Genomic DNA, 27,973 nt, shown 5'->3' with positions numbered 1-27,973 from the left:
GTCTAATTACAGTTGTTTTTGCTGTAGATTCATGTCACCTGTTTCAGTCCAAAACAGCCGTGGGCAGCCTGGATCCCAATATACATGTGGCCATGTGCTCCAGCCCTGCTAGCCTAAGCCCTGCCTCCTCTCCTAAAAGCCCTAAAACCCAAGGGGCAGCCAAAGAGGCCTCAGAAAGCACGCTGCAGCCCCCAAGCCATGTAGAATCTTCCCAGACCAGAGATCGAACCAGTGTCCCCTGTAATGCAAAGGGAAGCCCCTGATTTTTAACTGTCAGAACCTAATTGGATTTTTTAAAAACTGTGGAAAGCAAACAGCCCCTCCCAACCCCAGGCCCCCAAATCTGCATAAATGGTTAAAAGGCAGCAGCAGTATTTGTCAGATCAAGCCCCTGCCTGCCTTGCCTGCCCACCCCATACATGTGATATACACATGAATACTGCCTGTTTTCTGCTGCAGGGAGTGGGGGCTGGGAGAGCAGCGCATGAGCTCTGCATTCTTCATGAAGGATTAACAGGCCAAGCAGTGGGTCATGGTGTACTACAACTTTATTTTCTGTAGTAGACATTTCTATATTTCCTTGAAAATTCCTGCAGTGATCCGCGGTATACAAAGGGCATGGAATTCTGAAGTCTGAAAGGGAGGCAAGATTCATGTGGAGTCGAAATCACTCCATCCATCTTGGGAATTCCTTGAAATAGGCACGGAGCAGCCGGCCTTTGGCTGAGGCCCCAAAGATCACTCTGTGAAGGCCACGGTCACACACACCCAGTCCCCACTCTCAGGGTCCTCCAGCCGGTGTGGCAAATGGATGATAACTCAACCATCACACGTGATAAAACATAAAACTACAGCTGTGACTATCAAAATAAGAAGGAGTGCAGCCGGTCACAGAGGACCTGACCTAGTCTGAGGGGTCTGGATGGTCACAGAGGACCTGACCTAGTCTGAGGGGTCTGGAGGGCTTCCTGGAGGAGGTGGTTTTTTTTTTTTTTTTACTTTATTTTACTTTATAATACTGTATTTGGAGGTGTTCTTTGAAGTGAGCACTGGAGTGTAGGGGGGTTGACTTGGAGTAGAGGGAACTTCTCTGAGTGTGTGTGTGTGTGTGTGTTGGAGGAACTGCTGGAGGTTGGTGGATGAGGGAAATGAGAGGATTCCCCCAGCAGCCACTGTGGGGAACCGTCACAGAAAGGGTTCTAAGTTGGAGCCATTTTGGAAAGATATGTCTGACTGTCTTGGGAGGATGGATTGGAAGGGGCCAAAGTGCTTTGGAGAGGCCCTGGGGGAGGCTGGGATATTGCCCTGGCCAGTGCGTGGGGGTCTGGGCTCCGGAGAGAAGGGGAGGACCAGTGATGTTTGGCAGGAAGATCAGTGGGATTCAGAGACAGATTGTGCCCATGTGAAGGGACAAATGGCGGTTATGACTTGGGAGGGTCTGGCTGCAGTGGGTGAGGCCTTCTGGGGCCCAGATTTGGGGAGACTCTGAGTTGGCGTCTGGCCTTGCCAAAGTGAAAGTGAAAGTCGCTCTGTCGTGTCGTTCTCTTGAGACCCCATGGACTATACAGTTCATGGAATTCTCCAGGCCAGAATACTGGAGTGAGCAGTCATTCCCTTCTCCAGGGGATCTCTCCAACCCAGGGATCGAATCCAGGTCTCCCATACTGCAGGTGGATTCTTTACCAGCTGGGCACTGGTGAATTGGCTGGGTGTTCCTGATGGAAGCTCGGGAGTGGCAGAGCTCAGATCCAGGCCTGGGGCAGGGACCTCCTGACCCCCTGCTCCCCACCCAGCACTTTCTCAGGGTTACCACGTCTCTCTTAGGCTGAGGACACACGGAGGAAAGGTCTGGCACCACGGATTAATTTGCCGTCATCCACTCTTCCTGGTACAGCTTGGGAGAAGGATCCCAGCCCATCCACCTGATGGTCCGTGGGCTCCTGCTATGTCCAGCGAGGCCTGGGCCGTGGGCAGGCAAGAGGGAGGCTGAGCTTGGTCATGGCGTGGACTGGCCACCTTGTCTCTTTCAGCATAATTAGGTGCTTAATTGCACTGCTAAGGCCTGTCGATGCCCATGCCGAGGCGATTATGATTTACAGCCAGGCCTCCATGTGGGGGTCTCTCTGCCTCACAGCCCCGTGCTGGGGGGCTGGGCTGCAGGATTTTTCTGCCCAGTCTGTGAATGTTGAAATCCAACAGGCTGCTCCACCACCCCCATGAAGCCTGGGTAATATGATGGCTCCCTCCCGTAAGAGATGCTTCTGAGGAAGGGTCCAGGCTCCTCAAAGACATGGAAGGCTGGAGGGCCAGGGAAAGTGGGGGGGGGGGCGGTGTGGAAAGACAGACTTGTTTACTGGTCCTGGGAGAATCCCCAGGGATATGATTAGGACCTGGTTCTTGTCACCAGCTGGGTGGCCTTGGGCAAGTCACCTTACCTCTCTGAGCCTCTGTTTCCTGACCCATACAATGGGTATCCCAGTGTGCCTACATCTTGGTATCCCAGCAGTGCCTACGTCTTGGGGTTATTTATTATGGGATTTAAATAAGGTGTACACTCTTTAGCACATCATCTCCCAGGGATCAAGCGCTCCGTAAATATTAGCTACCAGCTCTGCTGTTCACTGTTGTTCCTGTTTTTATTGTTTGCTTTCTCTGGGTGGTGCTTATAGACGCACATCCCAGGACTGATGTGTGTCCCCTCCCATCATCCTGGTATAAGGTAGCTCTCCCGGGGGCTTGGTTACTGACGTGAGGTCTGGGTTCTCCCTTAGACCTGGTGCCTACGTGGGAGTCTCAGGGGTCTGGCTGGCTCGCAGCTGTATCTCCGGCGCCCGGCTCGGGAGTGGGCCTCGCTCATGGGCTTGTCGAATGAAGGATGAATCCAGCCCAAGAAAACTGAGGCCAGGGTGCTCGGGACGGGTTAGGGTCAGATCCAGCCTCCCAGCACTGTTTGCTGTTCTCCTTGTCTCCCTTCTCCTCCTTGAGTGGGGGAGGTCACACACAGGAGTGACGGGGTAGGAGGGAGCCGGTGACCAGGGCTTCCGGTCCAGGGAAGGGAGAGGGTGGGCGGAGGGGTGGGCCATGCATGGTACTCCCTCCCCAGCGCTCCTCCCAGCGCTTCACATTATTACTCCATTAGCGCCTTGTAGGGTTGACAAATGAAGGATAATTAATATCCGTGAGGGAAACAGATGTTGAGGTAATTCACTCCCCGCTGCGCATTTGCAACGGCATCTCCTAACTCGCCTGAGAGCGTGGCAGGGCCCCAGGACCTCTCTGTGCCCTTGGTCAGAGGTGATGGAACCAGCAGGGCTGATGGCCTCCAGCTGGGCCCTGCCCCAGTACTGGGGAGGAGGGGGTGTCCCACACCCAAGGGGGCGGCTGGAAGAGTCTCCCACTGCTTGCTCTACAGGGAAGGTGGGCAGTTCTGCCTCTGTCCCACCTCCTGCCTCCTGCTGTGCCATAAGCCCATGTACTCTTGCTTTGTGGGGGATGATGACCAGCCAGGAAGGTCAGAATAAGAGAGGGTGAGCCAGGCTCCTAGCAGCTGCCCACTGCTCTCTTCCCTTCCAGAGCCTGGGAAGTGCCCTGTGGCCCTGCTACCTCTAGGTGACCCTCTGTGGGCCCATCACACCTTTGAAGGGTTAGAGTGTGCAAAGGCAACCTGGGTTCACTGACTTGATGCCCATGGGGAAGCCACGTCTTTCAGAGACTTAGCTTCACCATCTGTAAAGTGGGTATGATCATATATATGTGACCCCAAATCAACAAGCATGATATCTGGTACCACTTCATTTGGAGAAAGGAGAAACTAGAGTAAGTTCATTTAAACACATATGTTTTCTTTCTTCATTATTATTATTTACAGGGTACTAGGCTCTTCAGGGGGCACTGAGATGAAAAAGATAGATATCATTCCTGCCCTTGTGGAGTTTATAGTTTAGTCAGAAAAACAAAAATCAAGTAAACAGACAAATATATGGTTCTCCAGTTGTGATGAGTGTTAGGAAAGAAATAGACAGGAGGATGTGATGGAGGGCTTCTTGGAGGAGGTGATGTTTGAGAATGAATGGGAGTCAAGGAGGTGATGGGAGACAGCATCCTGGCAGAGAAACCAGCAAAGGCTGTGAGGTCATAAAGAGTCTGGCATCCAGGAGGAAGGAACCAGGGAAGCCAGAGACAATTAATGAGATGATTAGAAGTCATGTGTGTGAGGGCCCAGCTGCATGGTGAACACACCACCTCACCGTCCTCTTTCTCACCCTGGCCTCCTCACTGCAAGGGTGATCAGCAAGGGTGTCCTCCTACAGAATTTGGGGTGTGGCAAGGACAGGCAGGCTGGGTATCTGTCCCCATCACCACCACCCCAGGGGAGAAGGACGAATTGGGCTCCGGACTGTGGCCACCAGTCTGAAGCTCACTCAGCTCCATCCTGGCCCTGGTGAGCCTGCAGTGCCAGCTGGTAATGACATCACTGAGCAGGGGGTCAGCAGCTGGCTGTTAGGGACTGTTCTCCCCTATTCTGTCTAGAATGAGTGGGGGCTGTAGGAGGGGCTTCTTTTGGCTCAAAGGAAGAAGGGGATAAGAAGGATGGAAGCCCCCTTTTACAACACCCCCACTTTATAGGCCAAACTTTCTCTTTTATTTCAGCTTTTTATTTTGAATTGCAGACTCAGAGAAAGTTACAAAGAGATCACAGAGTCCCCTGTCCTCTTCTAGCTTCCCCAGTGATTTTTTTCATATGAATGTCCAACTGCCTTTTCCCTCTTAGTTGAAAAAATTCACAGCAGCTTTATAGTTGTGGCAGATTTATTAAGAAGAGCTCTAATCTGAAAGCTACCCAAATGTCCATCAACAAGTGGCTAGATAAACAGACTGTGGTATATCCATGTGATGAAATACTACACTGCAATAAAAAGGAACAAATTGAGCCAGGCAACATGAAGAAATCTCACTGATAGAGTGTCGTATGAAAGAAGACACATACAAATGAGTTCAAGAACAGGGGAAATTAGTCTAGGGTGATAAAAATCAAGAGTACTAGGTAACCTAAGGAGGTGGAAATTGACAAGGAGGGGCCACTAGGGTGCACTCCAGAAGGTTGCAAACGTCCCATGCCTTGCTCTGGATGGTGGTCACACCCAGGATACCTGTAAAATTTCATTAAGCTGTGTGTGCCTTATTATATATAAACTATATTTCAATTTTAAGTAAAAATTAAAAAACCCCATCCAATAAGTAAATGAGCAAAAAGCCAAAATATGAAGACAAATGTCACAGTCTTGCTCCCCCTGCCCCCCCACCTCCACTGGAGTGAGCTATCATTAGCATCCTGATATATTTGTGATCAGCCTTTATTTTATTTTATTTTGATACATAAGGCTAAGAATTCACTTTGCAGTCTACCCCAGCCCTTCCCTGGGCTCCACTCCAGAAACAACCATAGCTTTGAGGCCACACTGTGTTCCCTGCTATCTATTTTCAAACTGGCCTGCACACAAGTCACCAACACCAGTGTAGAGTGTTTTCGTGCCTTTGCAGAAATGGTGTCATAGGGCAAGAGTCTTGCAATGAGATCTTTTCACCCCATGTATCCCTGAGCTCTAATACAGCTAGTTCTAGCTCATGCTTTTTCACTGCTATGCAATATTCCACTGAATGAACTGAGCAGCGCCTGTTTATGTGATCTGTTGATAGACACTTAAGTTGCTTTGGCTTTTCTGCTGTTGAACTCCACATGCCCTGATGGGAGTGTCCCTGGGGCCCCACCCGCGGAGCGGGCCCAGGACACCAGTGGCCAAGGTCACCGTCTCTGTGTCGCCCCCAGGTGGTCAAGGTAGTGGGCAGCAACATCTCCCACAAGCTGCGCCTGTCGCGCGTGAAGCCCACGGACGAAGGCACCTACGAGTGCCGTGTCATCGACTTCAGCGACGGCAAGGCTCGGCACCACAAGGTCAAGGCCTACCTGCGGGTGCAGCCGGGGGAGAACTCCGTCCTGCACCTGCCCGAGGCCCCACCTGCCGCGCCCGCCCCGCCGCCCCCCAAGCCCGGCAAGGAGCTGCGGAAGCGCTCGGTGGACGAGGAGGCCTGCAGCCTCTAGACTGATGCCCAGCTCGCCGCTGGCCCGCCCCGCGCCCCTCTGGCTGTATCGAGTGCACGAGGAGCCGCTGGACCGCCGGGGACGGGGCTGCCCGGGTCCAGGGCTGCCCGGGTCCAGCTCCTCCCCATCCCCGAGACGGCCCGTGGCCCCCTCCTCGGCCCTGCGCCCACCACCCCTCAGCTCAGCATGTAAGCCCCGCCCAACCCTCCCCCTTCAGAACCTCGCCGCGACCTGGCTCCGAGAAGGTGGCCCGGGGCACCCAGGGGACAGCCGCCCCGGAACGCTGGGCTGGGGCACCAGGCCTGGACCGAGCCGCCCCCGTCCGTCACCAGCTTCAGTCGAGTCCAGTGTTTCACTTTGCTTGCTTGTCCCCCATCCTGTCCCAAGCCAGGGGCCTCCCAGCCTTACTCTCCCTCCTTCCTCCCATCCCCTGCTTGGACCCCGGGGTGTGGAACGGTGACCCCTCCCAAATGTGGACTTGAATCTTCTGAGCAGAACCAGGGCCTCTGGTGAAGGAGTGAGGCACAGAGCCACCCAGGAGAGCCGTGACCCCTTGGCCGAGTGGCTCACAGGGGTCCTGGGAGGACAGGGAGACCCCTCCCACCGCCTCCAGGTGGGTCCTTCATGTTCAGCCTCCTCCTACTAAGAATCAGCCCCTTGTCCCACCCAGCCGGGAGGCGGGGGACCCCGGATCTGACCCTTCACATAGCAAGTCAGAAGGAGGGCCTTTCCCCTCTGACCCCTTGGCCCCAGGCAGAGTCTTGCACCAGCGGGACCCTTTGGAGGGTCTTCGAGGCTCCACAGGAGCCCCCTCTGCCAGCTCCTACCATCCCAGCCCCCTCCCAGGCCCGATGCCAACCCCCCCCCCGCCCCCGCAAGGGCCTGGGGCTGTTGGGAGCCAAGGGCCCCCCCCATACCAAATCCTTTCACAATTCCTGAGCAGGGGGGCACCAACCCCCTTGGTGATTTGTAAATATTTCTATTGAGCCCCACACCCCCTCAAAACTGGCTGGAACCTCTGGCCACCCCTCAGCAATGGAGTCGGGGGATGTGGGAGAGGCCTAGGCTTTGCCTGGGAGGGTGTGGGTTACCCTGTACACATGATCCAGTCTGTGACTACCAGCCAACCTGAATAAAGCGGTTTAAAAAAAACCTCTGGACAGAGTCTTTCTGGGGCATTCACGTCTGGGAGCAGTGCCGCCAGGGAGGGGGAGGTGGGGAAGGAGAGGCCAGCCCACAACCACGCCTCACTCAATCCCTTCTCGCGCCTGCTCTCGGCCCCCCAAGCACAGGACGAACTCTAGTGGGGGCGCAAGGAGAAAGAAAACCAGCCCTCGTCCAGCGCCAATCCAATTACCAGGCGCTTGAATTATTCTGATTTTGAGATCATTACCCATACAGAAGCGAACAATAACATAGTTACACTGTTTTGTGAATAAATAACTTATAAATGAAGTAAGGGTGAGTTACCAGCTCACCAGGCAACCCCAGAAAAGAACCCCCTGCCCGGCCCGTGTGTCTTCCAGATTACCCCCTCCTCTCTCCCAGAGGGAACCACCACTCTAATTTTTAAGGTAATCCCATTCTCAGTGTTCTTTTTTTTTTAGAGTGTTACTACCTATATGTATGTCATCTTAAACAATATAGTTGAGTTTTGTTTACATTTTTAGAACTTTATATGCATGGAATTATACCCTATCTGCTCTTTCATACTCTGCTCTTCGTGAGATTCACCTAGATTGATTCATGTGTCCGTAATGTGTCCATTTTATTACCATTCGACTATCCTGCTACTGCTGCTACTGCTAAGTTGCTTCAGTCGTGTCCGACTCTGTGCGACCCCAGAGACGGCAGCCCACCAGGCTCCGCTGTCCCTGGGATTCTCCAGGCAAGAACACTGAAGTGGGTTGCCATTTCCTTCTCCAATGCATGAAAGTGAAAAGTGAAAGTGAAGTCACTCAGTCGTGTCCGACTCTTTGAGATCCCATGGACTGTATCCTACCAGGCTCCTCCATCCATGGGGTTTTCCAGGCAAGAGTACTGGAGTGGGGTGCCATTGCCTTCTCCTGTTTGACTATCCTACAACATATCAATGTATGCATCCATTAATACTGTTGACAAGAATCTGTGGTCCCATCTGGGTGCACCGTAATTAATGGCCCTGCATGTGAGCACATGGACTGGTCAGTTGGGAGGTTTAGGCATCCCTTTAGGGATCTCATTTTCTCCCCAGGTATCAACACCCCCATATTACAGTTGAGGAAATGGGCTCAGAGAGGCTAAGCTATTGAAATCTGTTTTGCCAAGCTTGACTGTTGCTTCCATCATGCCCTGGGCTCTGGACTCCCCTTTGCTCATCCCAGCCAAGAGTCCTGCCCACTTCCGTCCTGCTGAGAATCTGCCTGGGGGTGTATCAGTCAAGCCTTCGTAGCCAGCATGCCCAGATGGCAGCCCCTTTGTCCCCCTACAGAAACCATTGGCATCACCCACACAGAGCTTGGGGCATCTGCCTGTCCCCGAGCTCCTCTGCCAGCCAGACTGAGTAAGCTTCCTCAAGGGCAGGGTCCGGGAGCTGCTGGAATGATGACTGACATTGGCTGAGCACTAAGTGTGCCCCAGGCACTGTGCTGACCGCCACAGCAGTCCCAAGGGGAGGCACGTATCCTCAGTTTTGAGATGAGGAAGCTGAAGTTCAGAGAAGAACAGGCTGGAGGATGGCTGGCTGGATGAGGATGTGTATCAACGAGGCTGTGGAGCCAGCAGGGCTCGGACTGGTTGCAGGATCCCTGGTCTGGATGGTCTGTGACCTATGGTCCTTTCAGGCCAGCAGTCAGTGAACATGGTCCCTTTATTCAATGAATATGGTCCCTTCCAGAAATCCCCAAGTGCAAGGCAGGCCTGAAAAGCCCAGGTCCCTTTGGGTAGGTCTGGGGGTTACAGGCTCAACCCCTAGCTAGCGTGGTAACAGTTCTTACAGGAGCTGAGCACCTATACTGCGCCAGGGGAGGACTTTTCCACAGAAAATCCTGAGGCTTCATGGGACCTCATTTTACCTTCCCAAGAGCCTGTGTCTCATCTACAGTCCTCTCACTCTTTAGGGGAGTCCCCACCTCCTTGGAGGGCTTTTTCTTTCTCCACTGGGAATACAGCTCAGGGGAGAGATAGTGCCTGGGACAGAATCCTGCCTCTGCCTATGACTGTTTCAGGACCCCAGGGAAGGTTCTTCACCTCTCTGAGTCTCAGTTTCCTTTTCTGTAAAATGGGAACACTCCCAGGGAAATGTATATCAAAATCATAATGAAGTACCACTTGGTATACGCTAAGCTGGCAAGGATCAAAAACACAGAGAAGGACTTCCCTGGTGGTCTGAGTGAGTGAGTGAAGTCACTCAGTCATGTCTGACTCTTTGCGACCCCATGAACTGTAGCACACCAGGCTCCTCCATCCATGGGATTTTCCAGGCAAGAATACTGGAGTGGGTTGCCATTTCCTTCTCCCTGGTGGTCTAGTGGCTAATAATCTGCTTTGTAATGCATGGCACGCAGGCTTGATCCCTGGTGGGGGAACTAAGATCCCACATGGTGAAGGGCAACTAAGCCTGAGCCACAACCAGAAAAGCCTGTGTGCTGCGGTTTGAGAAAGCCCACATAGTATAACAAAGAGCCCATACACCTCAAAAAAGATCAGCACAGCCACAGAAATTAATTAGCTAAAAATAAAAATACCTGATAAAAAAAGACAGAATAACAAACACTGGCAAAGCTGTGGAGAAACTGGAACGCTCATACACTGCTGGTGGGATGATAAAATGATGCAGCTCCTTGGGGAAACAGTCTGGAACTTTCTCAGAATGTTAAACGTAGAGTTACCATATGACCCAGCGATTCTATACCTAGGTATGTGCCCGAGAGAACTGAAAACATATGTCCACACAAAAACCTGTGCGTGAATATTCACTCATATTATTTATTGATTCATAAATACTAGCCCCAAAGTGGAAACAACCTTAATACCCATCAACCGATGAATGGATAAATAGAATGTGGTGTGTCCAGACAGTGGAATATTACTGAGATTTGGCAATAAAAAAGAACCAAATACTGATACCTGTTACACCATGGATTATTCTAAGTGATAATCAAAACATTACTCTAAGTGAAAGAAGCCAGACACAAAAAGCTACATATTGTAGGATTCCATTTCTATGTAATGTCTAGAATAGAAAAGTCTATAGAAACAGAAAGCAGACTGGTGGTCGCCCAGGCTGGGTGAAAGGAAAAAAGTGGGGATTGATTGGGTATGTGATTATTTTTGGGGGGGGATGGAATTATTTGGGGTGATGGACACACAACTCTGTAAATAAACAGCAAAAAAAAAAAAATGAAATTTTAATATCACCCCTCGTGGCTCAGATGGTAAAGAATCTGCCTGCAATGCAGGAGACCTGGGTTTGATCTCTGGGTTGGGAAGACCCCCTGGAGGAGGGAATGGCAACCCACTCCAGTATTCTTGCCTGGAGAATCCCCATGGACAGAGGAGCCTGGCAGGCTACAGGCCATGGGGTCACAAAGAGTTGGACACAACTGAGCGACTAAGCACAGCACAGCACAGAAAATCGTATACAATGTAAATCATCATAACAATTTGTACGGGCTTCCCATGTGACTCAGCTGGTAAAAAATCCGCCTGCAATGCGGGAGGCCTGGGTTTGATCCCTGGGTTGGGAAGATCCCCTAGAGAAGGGAACGGCTACCCACTCCAGTATTCTGGCCTGGAGAATTCCCTGGACTGTATAGTCTATGGGGTCGCAAAGAGTTGGACACGACTGAGTGACTTTCACTTTCACTTTTTCACTTTTCACTTTACATGGGTGAATTGCATGGTATGTGAATGATATCTCAATAAAGCTGTTGAGGGAAATGGGATCCTCTTAATGATAGCAAAGCACCCACGTGCCCATAACAGACACTTGGGAGGCACTTGGAAAATTCTGGCTTCTGTTAATATTGCTGTGATTTTTTATGTAGAAGCCACAGCCAAATCGTGCTGACCTCAGAGCAGAGCTGAAAGTGGTAGCCCAGGGTTGGAACTTGGGTTGTGGGGGGTGCGGTGGTAGCAGAAAAACAGCAGGCCTGAGAGAGGGAAGTTCTTTCTTTTTTTTTTTTTCCGCTGTGCTGGGTCTTTGTTGCTGCTCACGTGATTTCTCTAGTTGCAGCAAGTGGGGGCTACTCTCTACTTGCAGCGCATAAGCTTCTCATCGCAGTGGCTTCTCTTGTGGAACACTAACTCCAGGACACATGGACTCAGGAGTTTTGGTGGCCTGTGGAATCTTCCCGCACCTGGGACTGCTTTGGCAGGTGGATTCTTAACCACTGGGCCACTAGGGAAGTCCGGAGAGAGAAGTTCTTAAAGGGGGTCCCCAGGCCCTATCCTGAATGCTCAGAAACTTCCCCTCGCATCCCAAAGTTAGTTGCTCCCTAGTATAAGAGTAGCCCGGGGTGGGTGCTTGTTGTAAACTCAGAACTCCAGACCCCTCTTGGCCTTCCGATCCACGGCACCCACCTTGATGGTTGGCGCCCCCGGTGGTTCTCATGCTCCTGGGCGATTCTAGCCCCGGCCCAGCTCCCTCGATCTCTGAGGCCCTGAATCCTGGCCCAGTCCCCATGCATCCTGCCTGCCCAGCTGCCCTCAGGGATGACCCTCTCAGGGCTCCCCTGTCAACTTTACTTCAGGACTTCCCTTTCTGCTCTCTGCTGGGTGGGAATGGGAGAAACTGACAGCAAAGTATCAGGCCTCTGCTCCTCAACCCCAGTTCTTGCTCCTTCACCCCAGAATTCAGAATGGGAGGCACAGATGCTCCATTTCAGAAGGTTAGAGAGGGTTCAGTGAATTTCAGCCAGGGATTGGACCCTCCCAGCACAGGGCAGGACTGACTGCCCTCTGAGTCCCTAGTAAGTGCTCGCTGTGAAATCAGCTAACCGAACAGCCAGGGACCTCGCAGAATCATCCGAGCAGTTCAGTGAAGAACCAGCGTGGGGCAGGCCTGCTGGAGGCCTGGTCCAGGGGGAGGAGGAAGGAACCAGGACCCCTGTTAGGGACCCAGAGAATGGGCGAGGTGCCCTGCCCTCTTGGGGCCCACACATCACCTAAACCCGGGGCCATCTGAGTCACGGGAGCTTGTGAACCATCCAGGATTGAGAGTGAGTAATTCTAGAGTGGAGTCCAGGAATCTGTATGTCCAACAGAGATTTTGGAGGGGTTATTTATTTTTGGCTATGCTGGGTCTTCGTTGGTGGGAGCAGGCTTTCTCCAGGGGTGGTACAGGGGCTTCTCATCATCGTGGCTTCTCTTATGGAGCACAAGCTTCAGTAGTTGTGGTTCACAGGCTCCAGAGCACAGGCTCAGTAGTTGTGGTGCAGGGGCTTAGCCGTCCTGCAACATGTGGGATCTTCTTGGACCAGGGATCAAAGGATCAAACTGGAGTCCCCTTCACTGGCAGGCAGATTCTTAACCACTGGACCACCAGGGAAGTCCTCATCCAACAGGATTCTGATGGAGGTGGCCAGAGGAGTATAGTTGGAGAAGTAATGCGCTATATGATTCTTTAAAGAAACAAACATGTATAACTTAAAAAATAATACTTTTTTTAAAATAAGGATGGGTTTGTTTCACTTGACCGCATGCCACATATAGACCTATCTCATTTTTGCTGCTCGCTGGAGAGTATTTCAGCAGAGGATGTACCAGTTACCCTGACCACTCTCCTCCTGATGGGCATCTAAGTTATTTCTAATGATTTACTATTACAGGTAATGATCAACCGAGTATGGCTCTGTGAACAGCGTGGCACTCTCAGGGTATTTCTGAGTGTGTGGGAAATCCTTAAGCATGAAATTGCTAGCACCAGATATTCTATCAAATTTCTCCCCCCAAGCAACCTTGACTATCTTAAAAAATTTTGGGGGGGAATAAGTAATAAGGGCACATGATATGAATGTTAAAAGTTCAAGAGTATTTATAGAGAATTACATTCTATTTCCACTTATCCATTTCCTAATTCTTCCTGGAAACAATTACCATTAGGAAGCTCTTTTTTAAGAAAATATTTGTTTATTTCACTGAGTTGGATCTCAGTTGTGGCACGTGGGATCTTTCATTACTTGGGCTCTTCGTTGCGATTCACGGGCTTCTCTAGTTTCAGCCCATGGGCTCAGTTGCCCCTAGACATGTGGGATCTTAGTTCTCTGATCAGGGATGGAACCCAAGTCCCCTGCTTTGGAAGGCAGATTCTAAACCACTGAACCACCAAGGAAGTCCCCCCATTAGGAATTTCTTACTCTCCTTCCAGTTACTTTCTGTGTGCATGTGTGTGTGGTAAAATACTTGAATGATATAGTGTGATATACACAGTTCTGAATCTTGCTTTTTCCACCTAACAATCTACCTTCATGACGGTTCCACATGGGTTTTTTATTGGCCGTAGAATAGCCCATTATGTGGATGAACCATGATTTATGTAGTCAGTCCCCTAGCGTGGAACATTGAGGTTGCTTTCAATCTTGTGCTATCATAAACAATGTTTATTGTGAATTTCCCAGAGTATAAATCTGTGCATCCATATGCAAATATATCTGTAGGATAAATATTTAGAAGTTAGAATTGCTGATTCAAAGAGTTTCTGCATTTTTAATTTTGGTAAATATTGCAAAATTGATCTCTGCAGAATCTGGGCCAACTTACACACCCACAAGCTGTATACATGAGAGAGAGGCCCTATTTCCTGATTCCCCCCCGGTCACCAACACTTTTATCAAATATTTTGATCCTGATCAATCTGTCGGCTAAAATAGGATCTCATGGTGGTTTAAATTTTCATTTTCCTTATGAGTGAAACTGAGCATCTTTTTGCTTAAGAACCATTTGTACTCCCTTTCTGTGAACTGACAGTTCATAATCCTTGCCCATTTTTCTATTTTTTTATTTTTGTTGGTTGTCATACTATTGATTTGTAGGAGTTCTTTGTGTGATGATTGGCAAATATATTTCTCAGTCTTTATTTATTTATCTTTTGGCTTTGTTCTCACTGTTTTTTCCTCCCAACTAAATTTTTTAAAAATTTGCTAAATACCTTATATTTGTTAATCTTTATCAATCTATTAATAAGATTAGTCTATTAATCTTTATATCTATGAAGAATTATTTTGTCATTTCTGTATTGATTCATGTCTATAAATGTAAATTTTACCCTTCAGGAATTCAAATTGCTTCAAAGTATGAGGTCAGGTTCCCATTTTCCTCTAGATGCCTATCACTTATCTCAACACCATTTTTCCTCCACTAATTTGAAGTGCCCTCATTATCATATTTCAAACTCCCACATATATATGGACCATTTCACAACTTTCTTTTCTACCTACCCCCTGATCTCATTCATGGGTCAATACTTTACTGTTTCAATTATTATGGCTTTATAACATATTTTGATATATTCTAAGCCTGTTTCCTACTTCCCTTTTTGTTTAATTTTTGTTTCTAGAACTTCCATGGATTCTTCTTTGTTTTTCCATGTGAACTTTAGAACCAACTTGTCTAGTTAAAAAGAATTTGATTGTTATTTTAGTTGGATCAGGAAAATTTATAAATCAACATGACCAGAACTTACATTTTATGACAACATCTTCCTATATATCTCAACACTCCCCACCAAGACTTCCCCGATGATCCAGTGGTTAGGGCTTTGCCTTCCAATGCAAAGGGTGCGGGTTGGCTCCCTGGTGGAGGAGCTAAAATCCCAGATCCCACATTCCTCTCCACCCAAAAACCAAAACAGAAAACAGAAACAATATTGTAACAAATTCAACAAAGAGCTTAAAAATGGTCCACATCAAAAAAAGCTTTTTAAAAATAATAATAAAAAATACTCCTATCCCTGGTAATATCTTCTCATTTTGTCTAGGACTTCTTTTGTCCGCTTTTATAAAGACTACTTAAAAACTAAAGGATTTTTCCACCTGCCAGTGCAGGGGACATAGGTTCTGTGCCTAGCCCGAAAACATTCCCCATCCCGCAAAGCAACAAAGCCCATGCGCCACAGCTACTGAGCCCACACGCGGCAACTACTGAAGCCCGTGGGCCTAGAGCCTGTGCTTTGCAACAAGAGAAGCCGCCGAGATAAGAAGCCTGCACACTGCAACTAGAGAAAGCCCGAGGGCCTCAATGAAGACCCAGTGCAGCCAAAAATAAATAAATAAAAATGTGTAAGCTGGTGGGATATCACGTGTGCGTAGCAAGTGGTCTGAAGACATCCACTTAGCTGAGAGCTGTGGTCACTTCTAAGGTTTGGGATAAAAGGGATATATTCCAGGGGGCTGAATAGCTGTACCTTGAAATACATACAAATATTTAAAGAAAACTGACCAAGAAACAAAAGTAAATAAAATGAGGGGAATGTAAGATGTCAAGGTTGACAGCTTTCCTAGTATCTCTGAGTCCCCTTGACAACATTTCTTCCTCCAGTGTTATACTTCCAGAAGAAGCCCTTGCCAACTCTACATGGAGCAGACCCTGGAGTTATGTTCACACTCACTCCTCCTCTACTTTACTCTCCCACCCTCTTCCCACTTTCACTTCTTTTCTTTGCTTGTTAGTCCTGATTTAGTTTATTTTTCATTTTTAAAACTATTTATCTATTTATTTGGCTGTGTCAGATCTTCACTGAGGCCTGGCAGCTTCTCTAGTTGCCACTCAGGCTCAGTAGTTGCAGTGTAGGGTTTAGTTGTTCTGCAGCATGTGGAATCTTAGTTCCCCAACCAGGGATTGAACCCACATCCCCTGCATTGGAAGGCGGATTCTTAACCCCTGGACCATCAGGGAAGTCCCTCTTCCAGATTTAGTGCAGATATTCACACTCCTTTGAAGCCACTTGTCTCAGTAAAGACTTGCCCATTCCCAGACTCAGTAAAAAGTAGAGACATCATTTTGCTGACAAAGGTCCATATAGTCAAAGCTATGGTTTTTCCAGTAGTCATGTATGGATGTGGGAGTTGGACCATAAAGAAAGCTGAGCACTGAAGAACTGATGCTTTCAAATTATGGTGCTGAAGAAGACTCTTGAGAGTCCTTTGGACAGCAATAAGATTAAACCAATCAATGCTAAAGGAAATCAACCCTGAATATTCACTGGAAGGGCTGATGCTCAAGCTGAAGTTCCAATACTTTGGCCACCTGTTGTGAAGAGCCAATTCATTGAAAAAACCCGTGAAGCTGGGAAAGATGAGGGCAGGAGGAAAAGGGGCGACAGAGGATGAGTTGGTTGGATGGCTTCATCGACTCAATGGACATGAGTTTTGAGCAAATTCCAGGAGATAGTGAAGGACAGGGAAGCCTGGTGTGCTGCAGTCCATGGGGTCACGAAGGGTTGGACACGACTGAGTGACTGAACAACAGCAAGAGCATGTCTCAGAATACAGCTTTTACTTAATCCAAGCTACAGGCTCTTAATGTGGAGTCCACAGACCTCTCCTGTCAAGGGTCTGTGGATAGAATGCTTGAGATTCACACTCTTGCACTGGGAAAAAAAGAAAAAAAACTATGTCTTTCTTTGCATTAAACTCCAACTGAAATTTAGCATTTCCTTCTATTACGAATGTAAGCAACAAACCGCAGTATCAGTAGCAGTAACTTGTGACTTTGTCACCAATGGAAATCACAAATATTTTCGTATCACAAAACAGTTATTACAGGTACCTCAGAAAATTGTTTACCTTCATTGCTATTTAAAAATTATGGTTGTTATTAGATTTGCTGCTAGATTTTGTTATTTAGTGCACTAGTAAAGAAGCAGTTTTATTCTTAAATCACTTTAAAAATATAATTTTGAAAACTGTATTTCAATACAATTGATTTCTTTTGTAATCCTGTCATTTTTATTCTATGAGGTTAAGTAGAGTATTCTGGAAAGAGGTCCCTAGGTTTCACCAAAGGGGCACAGAAGAGGTGGATTAACTCTGGCCTACGCCAATGCTGGCAGTTCCATTATCTGAGCTGGAGACTAGTTTAGGAAGGGTCATGTGACCTGGTATGTCACATTCACAATGAGATGCAAGCGGCCACCTGTTGGAGGGAGAGGGAAGTCCCTCTGCGGAAAGGTTTCTTAACAGGAGACACAAAGAAGTCACGCTTTCTTCCTCTGCTACTTAGCGTCTGAGCATGTAAGCTGGGAACTTCTCCCACCACTGGGCAGCCAGGTGGAGAGCAGCTGATACACTTGAGAGGCAGACTGATGGGAGAAGACCGGGTCTTTGATCCGGGGGATTAGCCAGATAGGAACCTCCCTACCTCTAGGATCCTGTTACCAATCAATAAATCCTCCTGATTCAGGCCCTTGTGTCAATTAGTTGTGCTTTCCGCCACATCTCCCGCAGTTGGTCCTAACCATCACTGAGGTCACATGGAGGATCAGATACTCCATCTGATCCCTATTTTTAGGTTGGTCAGATCATCTTTCCTCAAGGCTGAACGTCTTCAAGTCCTTCAATGGAACTCATGTGCGTAGTTTTGAGACCTTTATATACCACTAACAGGTATGTCTATCCAGATCACTGGTTCTCAAACTTTGGCACGTGTTGGAATCATGCTGAGGTTTGCTAGTTGCTCAGTCGAGTCCAACTCTTTGCTACCCCATAGCCCATCAGACTCCTCTGTCTATGGAATTCTCCAGGCAAGAATACTAGAGTGGGTAGCCATTTGCTTCTCCAGGGTATCTTCCCAACCTAGGAAATGAACCCGGGTCTCCTGCATTGCAGGCAGATTCTTGTACCATCTGAGCCGTCAGGGAACATGAACTTACTAAAATATACATTTCTAGGTTCTACTCACCAGAGTTTCAGATTCAGTAGGGCTAGAGTGAATTCCAATAATCGGCATTTTCTAAAAAATTCCCAGATGATGCTGATGCTGCTGGACTTGGGGACCACAGTTTGAGAACCACTGATCTAGTTTGCTGTAAAAACATGGCTTTCAAAAGTGAAACTGCTACTCAAGGTGGGATGTGGTTAGTGCTAACAGAGCAGAGCTATTATCTCCCTCAATACCAGTAGCACACTCCCATTATTGCAGCCCAAATTACAAACTGCTTTTTCATACTGTTGAACTCTGTGTCGTCAAAACTCTGAAACTTGTATCATTTGTCTGACTCCTAAAGTGAAAGTGAGTGTTACTGCTCAGTTGTGTCCGACTCTGGATTCTCTAGGCAAGAATATTGGAGTGGATTGCCATTTCCTTCTCCAGAGGATCTTCCCAACCCAGGGATCAAACCTGGGTCTCCCGCATTGCAGGCAAATTCTTTACTGTCTGGCTTCTAAACTCTCTCCCTATTCTTTGTCGAATGCCTATTGTATGCCAAATGCTTTAAGGAGTTATTTAATTCTCACGACAACCCTTGAAACTGGCAGCTATTTCTCTGGGGGCAACTGATGCTCAGAGAAATAAAGGAAAACAATTCCTGAGATCACCTAGCTGGTAAATAAATGAGGGACCTAGTATTTGAGGCTGGGTTATAGAACTCTACAATTAAGAACTCTCCTCCTGCTTAACAGCATCAATTAATCAGCTGCCCTTTGGGGCCCAAGACAAATTTACCTAATTTTGCCTCACCTAGCTCATTTCTCTTTCTTGTCTACATGGTCGTCAAATGTGATTTTTGTCAAATGTCCCAGGTTTCTTGAGCCTCCAATATCTCCTTTACCTACAACTCAGCCTTTCGACTGCCCTCACTTCTCACAAAGAGAAGGAGGTTTGCTGAGTTACATTTGGAGCCATGAGAGTTTTGCTTCTGAAAGTGTTAACTGTGGGCACATTTAAATAAAGGCCATTTTCTAGGCTACAGCTACATAAATGTTCCAATTTAATATGCAAATGTACCACAAGTGATTTAGGATGTGCTGGGCCTTTATTGTTCTACTTGCAGTTATGTTGATTTAGCCCAGAGCTGTATACTTAATAATTTAGTAAGCAACCTTATTTTTCAATCTCCCTTTGTCCTCATGCCTCACCCTTTTTTACATTAAGGGATGTAGGCCTGCGTGCAGATTTAGTTTAATGAACAATGAATCCTTGAGTAAGTGTAGTGGCAAAAGGACTCCCTTGAAATGCTAGGAAAAGTTCATGAGTTTTCACTTTCTTGATGGGATTCTTCATTTTATCATAAATATCCTGACTCAGTTTATCCCTAGTAGTCCTTTTTTGCATTATATTCTATTTTGCTGATATTAGCATTCTTAGATGAGTTTTCTTTGGTTACTATTTGCCTATGATATCAGTTTCTTTTTGGATATTTCTGTGCCATTGTCTTAGGTATATCTCTTATACAAAGCTGATGCTGGATTTTGAGTCTTTTAAAAATCTCATAGTCTCTGACTTTAATAGGTAAGTTTAATCCACTTACATTTATTGTGATTACTGACTTATTTAGAGTTATTTTCTACCATCTTATTTTCAGTGTATTTTTGAGTGTGTTTTCTATTAACATGACACTTTTGGGGGAGGGGAACACATAGGGTTACTTTAACTTTTTTCTTCTTTTTTGAATTTGGATGGATGGCATCCTTTAGCACCCATCCTTTATCATCCTCACTGATTTGAAAGTTGTGTATCACATTTCTTTTACTATTTCAATATTTTTTCTTTTTAAAAACTATTCACTTCTATTGTGTTTTGGCTGTGGCAGGTCTTAGCTGCAGCACGTGGGATCTGCCTTGACAAGTGCAAATCTTTTGTTGTGGTGTAAGGGTTTAGTTGCCCCACAGCATGTGGGTGGGATCTTAGCTCCCTGAGCAGGAATTGAACCCATGTCCCCTGCATTGGGAGGTGAAGTTTCAACCACTGGACCACCAGGGAAATCCCTGATTTAATTTTTTAACACACTTAAGTATATATTTTCCTAACAGCATTAATTGAAAGTTTTTCAGTATCTTTATTTTCCTCTTGACAAGACAACCCCTCTGACACCATCTAACTATGAGCTGAATTCTCCCTCATTGCATCATCCTCGTTAGAATGTTATTTCCACCGTTTATCACAGAAATTAATTATATTATCAGAAATTATTTAGATTCACCAATATATGTGACCAATTTCTGCACTTAATGTGTTCCTTCTTTCACTTTCCCTTTTGCTGAAGTACATGTTTAATACTCAGGTGGTACAGGTGGTAAAGGTACAGGTGGTAAACTCTCTTAATCTACGAAAAGATCTGTAATTTGATTTCCTTTTTCAGTGTTCATCTGGCTGTGTATCGAGGTAGGCTGATCCAGTTTTACCCTCTGCATGATCTGGATACTATTTCTCTGTTTCGGTCACCTATTGTTGTTGATGAGAAATCTGCTATGAGCTCAACTGGGTTTCCTTTGTAGGCAATTTGTCTTTATTCTCTTAAATCTTATGATTTTTCTCTTTATCTTTGACATTCTACTCTACCATTACAATGCTTCTGGTTGAGATTTCTTTGGGGGCGAGGAGGACAGTCACACTGTGAAGCTTACAGGACCTTAGTTCTTTGACTAGGGATTGAATCCAGGCTCCTACAGTGAAAGCATCCAGCGCTAACCCACTGGACCACCAGGGAATTCCTGAAATTTTTAGCCATTCTATTTAGCACATGGTAAGTGTTTTTCATCTGAGGACTTTTTTTTTTTTATTCTGAAATATTCTCAGTTACCATCTCTTAAATATTGTATATCTCCATAATACCTTTTATTCTATCTTTCTAGAATTTCTATTATACGTATGTTGGACTCTTTCTATATGCTCACTATGTCTTAAATAGTCTTTTCTATTTTCCACTTCTTTATCTCTCTGGGCTGCTTTCTGGGTGAATTAGGAATATCTTCCAAACTTAGGGCTTCCCAGGTGGCCCAGTAGTAAAGAATCTGCCTGCAGTGCAGGAGATGAGGGTTTGATTTCTGGGTCACAAAGACCCCCTGGAGTTGGAAATGGCAATCCTCTCCAGTATTCTTGCCTGGAAAAATCCACGGAGAGAGAAGCCTGGTGGGCTACAGTCTATGGGGTTGCGAGAGTTGGATGCAACTGAGCACGCATGCATGCATCTTTCGACATACTAATTGTCCCTTCAACTGTGTTTTATTTAGAATGTATCCCATTTGAATTCACTTCAATAATGATACTTTTCATTTTTAGGATTTCTAATTGTTTCTTTTTCACATTAGCAGTTAATTGTTTGTCTTTGTTTTGTAACATGTTTTTACATGTTATTCATTCCTTTACCTTTGTTAGGGGGCTTCCCCCGTGGCTCAACCAGTAAAGAATCTGCCTGCAATACAGGAGACCTGGGTTTGATCCCTGGGTCTGGAATACCTCCTAGAGAAGGAAATAGCAACCCACTTCAGTATTCTTACCTGGAGAATTCCATGAACAGAGGAGCCTGGCGGGCTACAGTCCACAGGATCACAAGAGTTGGACACCACTGAGCATACATGCATGCTTTTTTCGATATACTAGTTATCTCTTCAAACTGTGTGTTAGTTAGAATGTATCCCATCTGAATTCACTTCAATAATGATTCTTCTCACTTTTAGGATTTCTGATTGTTTCTTTTTCACATTAGCAGTTGATTGTTTCATAATTCTTTTTTTTTTTTTCTTTTTACAAGTTATTCATTCCTTTACCTTTGTTGAGGCCCCCCCACCAGTGGCTCAGTAAAGAATCTGCCTGCAATACAGGAGACCTGGCTTTGATCCCTGGGTCGGGAAGATCTCCTGGAGAAGGAAATGGCAACCCACTTCAGTATTCTGGCCTGGAGAATTCCATGAACAGAGGAAGGGAGCCTGGCAATGTACAATCCACGCAGTCACAAAGAGTTGGACATGACTGAGCAACTAACACTTACCTTTGTTAGGATCCTAAACCTTTAATGGATTTTTCAGATTGCTTTATTATTGGCACTTCTCATGAGCAAATTCATCTCTTAAGGGTTGAGTTTGTCGGCTGTCGGTTTACTTCAAGTGCTTTAGAATTTTGGTTTGCAAGCTTGTTTTGAAGAGAAATCTTTATGCTCATTTTCTCTCTCTGCACTTGTCTAAATCCCCAGGATTCTAGTCGCAAACTGTGCTTCCTCCTGGAGTTTAGGATTCCCAGATTTCAGTGCTATCAGAGATGTCACAGATACAGTTAATGAGTCAAGGTGGCATGGCTCAGTTTCTAATTGCCAGATCAGCTGTTCCCCCCATTACCTAAGATAGGGATTCAAGCAAGAGTCTGATATGCTATCTCTCCTTCTTGAAGAATCCTTTTGGTCCTGAATTCCTGGTCACTTCTGCCTGTTTCCAGATCCAGGGCTTGGCAGGTCTATTCCCTTATCTTTGTGAGTGTGGTTATTAACTTTATTTATTTAAAAATATAATTTATCTGTTGCTGCAGTATATAAACAGGTTATCTTTCCTCACTAATTTATGGATTAGTGAGGCAAGGCAAGGCAACTCAGCCCATGCACAACTACTGAACCCACATCCCACAATTACTGAAGCGTGTATATCCTAAAGCCTGTGCTCCACAACAAGAGAAGCCACTGCAATGAGAATCCCACACACTGCAACTAGAGAGTTGTCACAACTAGAGAAAGCCTATATACAGCAACAAAGACCCAGCAGCACAGCCAACAGTAAGTAAAATAAATAAAAATTTAAAAATATTTCTTATATCTGTTTTATTGAGGTATATATGACTAATATATTAATAGAATAAAAGCATCCATTTAAAGTGTATAACTTGATACAGTCATAAAGTCACCATTATATGGTAAACATATATAGTATATAATCAAGAATAATTTCATGAACACCCAAACTTCCTTTGTACCCCTTTGCTATCAATTCCCTTCTCCAAACTGCAGCCCCAGGTAACCAGTGATCTACTTTCTACACATTGGTTTTCCCTTCCCTAGAATTTCATATAAATTGAGTCAGACAGTATATTCTCTTTTGTGGTTGGCTAGTCCCATTAAGCATAGTGATTTTGAGATTTATCCAGGTTGTGTATACTACTTCATTTGTTTCTACTGTTGAGTAGTATTCTGTTGTATGGATATATCACCATTTGCTTATCCATTCTCCTATTGATGGACATTTGGGTTGTTTCTGGTTGGGGCCATTATATACAAATCTTCCATGAATATTCATACATAAATCTTTGTGTGGACACGTTTTCACTTCTTTTGGGTAAATACCTGAATGGGATTGCTGGGCAGCAAAGTAAGTGTATATCTGGAAACTTCCAAAATGTTTTTCAAAGTAGCTACACCATTTTGCATTCCCATCTGCAATATATGAGTGTTCTGGTTGAGGAGCAGGTTATTTTTAAAGCGTGAACTCAATGCCATCTTCACTGTAGGTGGCTGTAAAAACACTTTAGAATGTACCCCAAGCTATAAACTGTCAGAAATGGCAATGAAGGCTCTGTGAGGGCCCAGACTTTCAGTGCCCTGCTGGGTCCCCAGGGCCTTGCACAGGTCTCGAGGTTCATGGCATGCACTCAGTAAATGAATCAATGAATAAAGATCTGTCCCTGACAGGCATTGACAGCTTTTAAGGGGTGGGTCAAAGTTTGGACTGTATCTCATTTAAACAAAGGAACTTTTTTGGAGCCCTGTTTTCTCCTTCCCTAAATATCACAAGACACTTTTTTTTGAACTAGTTGGCATTTCTAATTACTACGGGACCTACCGTCCCTTTCACCAGATATCTCTTCATAGCCCAAGATGGCCACTCCACCTCCCAACACTGGGTCTGCATTTCAGCCACGAGGAAGGAGGGAAAGGGAGAGAGGAGCACACAGCCTCTCTTTGAGGATGCTTGCTTGAAGTTGAGGATCATTTCTGCTTCTCTATCATGGGCCAGAACTTAGTCACATGGCCACATCTGGCTCAAAGGAGACGGGACAGGGTGACCTTTATTCTGACCAGCTGTGTGCCTAGATAAATAGCGAGGTTCTTTTATTTAGAAGAAGGGGAGCTTAATTATTGATGACTTCTAGCAGGCCCTACTCTGAGCCTGCCTCTGTCCTGAACTCTAGGCACTTTGAATTTAATATACTATCTTAGTTGAAAAATACAATTATTCCTCAAAATCAGGGAGAACTTTTAAATTCACTACACAAAAGGTAAGCCAGGCTGGTGTCTCACTCAGCACCTCCAAACTCCCACCCCCTACCACCAGGCCAGCCACGGCAGCTTCTGCCTCAAGGTTCTCTGCTCCCGCTACAGGGGATGAGAGTGGGTGGGGAGCAGTTGAAGGGTGGTGCATTCAGAGAAGGGGGGGGGGGTTAATCATGGCATCTGTAGATAGACCCACACTGTTGACCACCCTGGGACCTGAGTGGCTGCCTTCTGGTGGCCTACCTGAGGAAGCGCTGGTGGGCCCACTGGCTGAGCTGGGCACAGAGAGCTGGGTCCACTTGGCTGTCCTTCCCACAATCCATGAGACTTGATGTCCAGGAATCAGCAGCCTACAGACAGTAGGGCATATCCCAGAGCTGTGTGTCCAATGTAATAGCCATTTAGCCACACATATATTTTTTCATAATATTTTATTTATTTATTTTTAATTGGAGGATAATTGCTTCACATTGCTGTATTCATTTCTGCTGTACAAAGACGTGATTCAGCTATATGTGTACGTGCATGCCCATCCCTCTTGAGCCTCCCTCCCGCCACCCACCCCAGATCCCACCCCTCTAGGTCGTCACAGAGCACAGGGCTGAGCTCCCGGTGTCGTGCAGCAGCTTCCCACTAGCTCTCTATTTCACACGACGTGGCGTATACGTGTCAGTGCTCTCTCTCAATTCATACCCCCGTCTCCTGCCCCTACCGTGGCCACGAGTCCTCTACATCTGTGTCTCCATCCCTGCCCTGTAAATAGGTTCCTGCGTACCATTTTTCTAGATTCCGTATATATGCACTAAGCGCGGGCCGGCGCACTAAGCGCAGCCGAGAGCTACCCCATGTCCGAAGTCAGGGACAGCGGCCCAGAGTGCCAGGCTGCAACGGCGCAGGAATGGCCGGGAGGAGCCACCCTGCGTCCGAGGTCAGGGGCGGCCGGGAGGAGCCACCCTGCGTCCGAGGTCAGGGGCAGCCGGGAGGAGCCACCCTGCGTCCAAGGTCAGGGGCGGCCGGGAGGAGCCACCCACGCCCGAGGCCAGGGCCAGCGGCCAGGAGGAGCAACCGGAGGAGCGGTGGCTGAGCAGGCACAGGAGGGCCTAGAGGAGCTATCCCACGTTGAAGCGCAGGAACGATGGTGGTAAGGAGATACCCCTCATCCAAGGTAAGGAGCAGCGGCTGTGCTTTGCTGGAGCAGCAGTGAAGAGATACCCCACACCCAAGGTAAGAGAAACCCAAGTAAGATGGTAGGTGCTGCAAGAGGGCATCAGAGGGCAGACACATTGAAACCATACTCACAGAAAACTAGTCAATCTAATCACACTAGGACCACAGCCTTGTCTAACTCAATGAAACCAAGCCATGCCTGCGGGTCAACCCAAGGCGGGTGGGTCATGGTGGAGAGGTCTGACAGAATGTGGCCCACTGGAGAAGGGAATGGCAAGCCACTTCAGTATTCTTGCCTTGAGAACCCCATGAACAGTATGAAAAGGCAAAATGATAGGATACCAAAAGAGGAACTCCTCAGGTCATTAGGTGCCCCATATGCTAGTGGAGATCAGTGGAGAAATAACTCCAGAAAGAATGAAGGGATGGAGCCAAAGCAAAAACAATACCCAGTTGTGGCTGTGACTGGTGATAGAAGTAAGATCCGATGCTGTAAAGAGCAATATTGCATAGGAACCTGGAATGTCAGGTCCATGAATCAAGGCAAATTGGAAGAGGTCAAACAAGAGATGGCAAAGGTGAACGTTGACATTCTAGGAATCAGCGAACTAAAATGGACTGGAATGGGTGAATTTAACTCAGATGACCATTATATCTACTACTGCGGGCAGGACTCTCTCAGAAGAAATGGAGTAGCCATCATGGTCAACAAAAGAGTCCGAAATGCAGTACTTGGATGCAATCTCAAAAACGACGGAATGATCTCTGTTTGTCTCCAAGGCAAACCATTCAATATCACAGTTATCCAAGTCTATGCCCCAACCAGTAATGCTAAAGAAACTGAAGTTGAACGGTTTTATGAAGACCTACAAGACCTTTTAGAACTAACATCCAAAAAAGATGTCCTTTTCATTATAGGGGACTGGAATGCAAAAGTAGGAAGTCAAGAAACACCTGGAGTAACAGGCAAATTTGGCCTTGGAATGCGGAATGAAGCAGGGCAAAGACTAATAGAGTTTTGCCAAGAAAATGCACTGGTCATAGCAAACACCCTCTTCCAACAATGCAAGAGAAGACTCTACACACAGACATCACCAGATGGTCAACACCAAAATCAGATTGATTATATTCTTTGGAGCCAAAGATGGAGAAGCTCTATACAGTCAACAAAAACGAGACCAGGAGCTAACTGTGGCTCAGATCATGAACTCCTTATTACCAGATTCAGACTTAAATTGAAGAAAGTAGGGAAAACCGCTAGACCATTCAGGTATGACCTAAATCAAATCCCTTATGATTATACAGTGGAAGTGAGAACTAGATTTAAGGGTCTAGATCTGATAGAGTGCCTGATGAACTATGGAATGAGGTTCGTGACATTGTACAGGAGACAGGGATCAAGACAATCCCCATGGAAAAGAAATGCAAAAAAGCAAAATGGCTGTCTGGGGAGGCCTTACAAATAGCTGTGAAAAGAAGAGAGGTGAAAAGCAAAGGAGAAAAGGAAAGCTATAAGCATCTGAATGCAGAGTTCCAAAGAATAGCAAGAAGAGATAAGAAAGCCTTCTTCAGCAATCAATGCAAAGAAATAGAGGAAAACAACAGAATGGGAAAGACTAGAGATCTCTTTAAGAAAATTAGAGATACCAAGGGAACATTTCATGCAAAGATGGGCTTGATAAAGGACAGAAATGGTATGGACCTAACAGAAGCAGAAGATATTAAGAAGGGGTGGCAAGAATACATGGAAGAACTGTACAAAAAACATCTTCACGACCCAGATAATCATGATGATGTGATCACTAATCTAGAGTCAGATATCTTGGAAAGTGAAGTCAAGTGGGCCTTAGAAAGCATCACTACGAACAAAGCTAGTGGAAGTGATGGAATTTCAGTTGAGCTGTTTCAAAGTCTGAAAGATGATGCTGTGAAAGTGCTGCACTCAATATGCCAGCAAATCTGAAAAACTCAGCAGTGGCCACAGGACTGGAAAAGGTCAATTTTCATTCCAATCCCAAAGAAAGGCAATGCCAAAGAATGCTCAAACTACCGCACAATTGCACTCATCTCACATGCTAGTAAAGTAATGCTCAAAATTCTCCAAGCCAGGCTTCAGCAATACGTGAACCGTGAACTCCCTGATGTTCAAGCTGGTTTTGGAAAAGGCAGAGGAACCAGAGATCAAATTGCCAACATCCACTGGATCATCGAAAAAGCAAGAGAGTTTCAGAAAAACATCTATTTCTGCTTTATTGACTATGCCAAAGCCTTTGACTGTGTGGATCACAATAAACTGTGGAAAATTCTGAAAGAGATGGGGATACCAGACCACCTAACCTGCCTCTTGAGAAATCTGTATGCAGGTCAGGAAGCAACAGTTAGAACTGGACATGGAACAACAGACTGGTTCCAAATAGGAAAAGGAGTACGTCAAGGCTGTATATTGTCACCCTGCTTATTTAACTTCTATGCAGAGTACATCATGAGAAACGCTGGACTGGAAGAAACACAAGCTGGAATCAAGATTTCTGGGAGAAATA

General features: G+C 46.4%; 1 protein-coding gene across 1 annotated transcript in view; it reads left to right on the top strand.

Annotated features, from left to right (window-relative positions):
* Positions 1 to 7,252, top strand: part of VSTM2L (V-set and transmembrane domain containing 2 like) — a 38,549-nt gene extending 31,297 nt beyond the window's left edge. The window contains exon 4 of the mRNA XM_040247336.1: positions 5,828 to 7,252. Coding sequence (XP_040103270.1) covers positions 5,828 to 6,100 — 273 coding nt within the window. The 3' untranslated portion in view covers positions 6,101 to 7,252. The remainder of the gene's footprint in view (positions 1 to 5,827) is intronic.
* The last annotated feature ends 20,721 nt before the right edge of the window (positions 7,253 to 27,973 follow it).

The sequence above is a fragment of the Oryx dammah genome, unplaced genomic scaffold (genome assembly GCF_014754425.2).
Source record: "Oryx dammah isolate SB20612 unplaced genomic scaffold, SCBI_Odam_1.1 HiC_scaffold_10, whole genome shotgun sequence".
Lineage (NCBI taxonomy): Eukaryota > Metazoa > Chordata > Mammalia > Artiodactyla > Bovidae > Oryx > Oryx dammah.
This window is presented reverse-complemented; position numbering and strand designations above follow the sequence as displayed.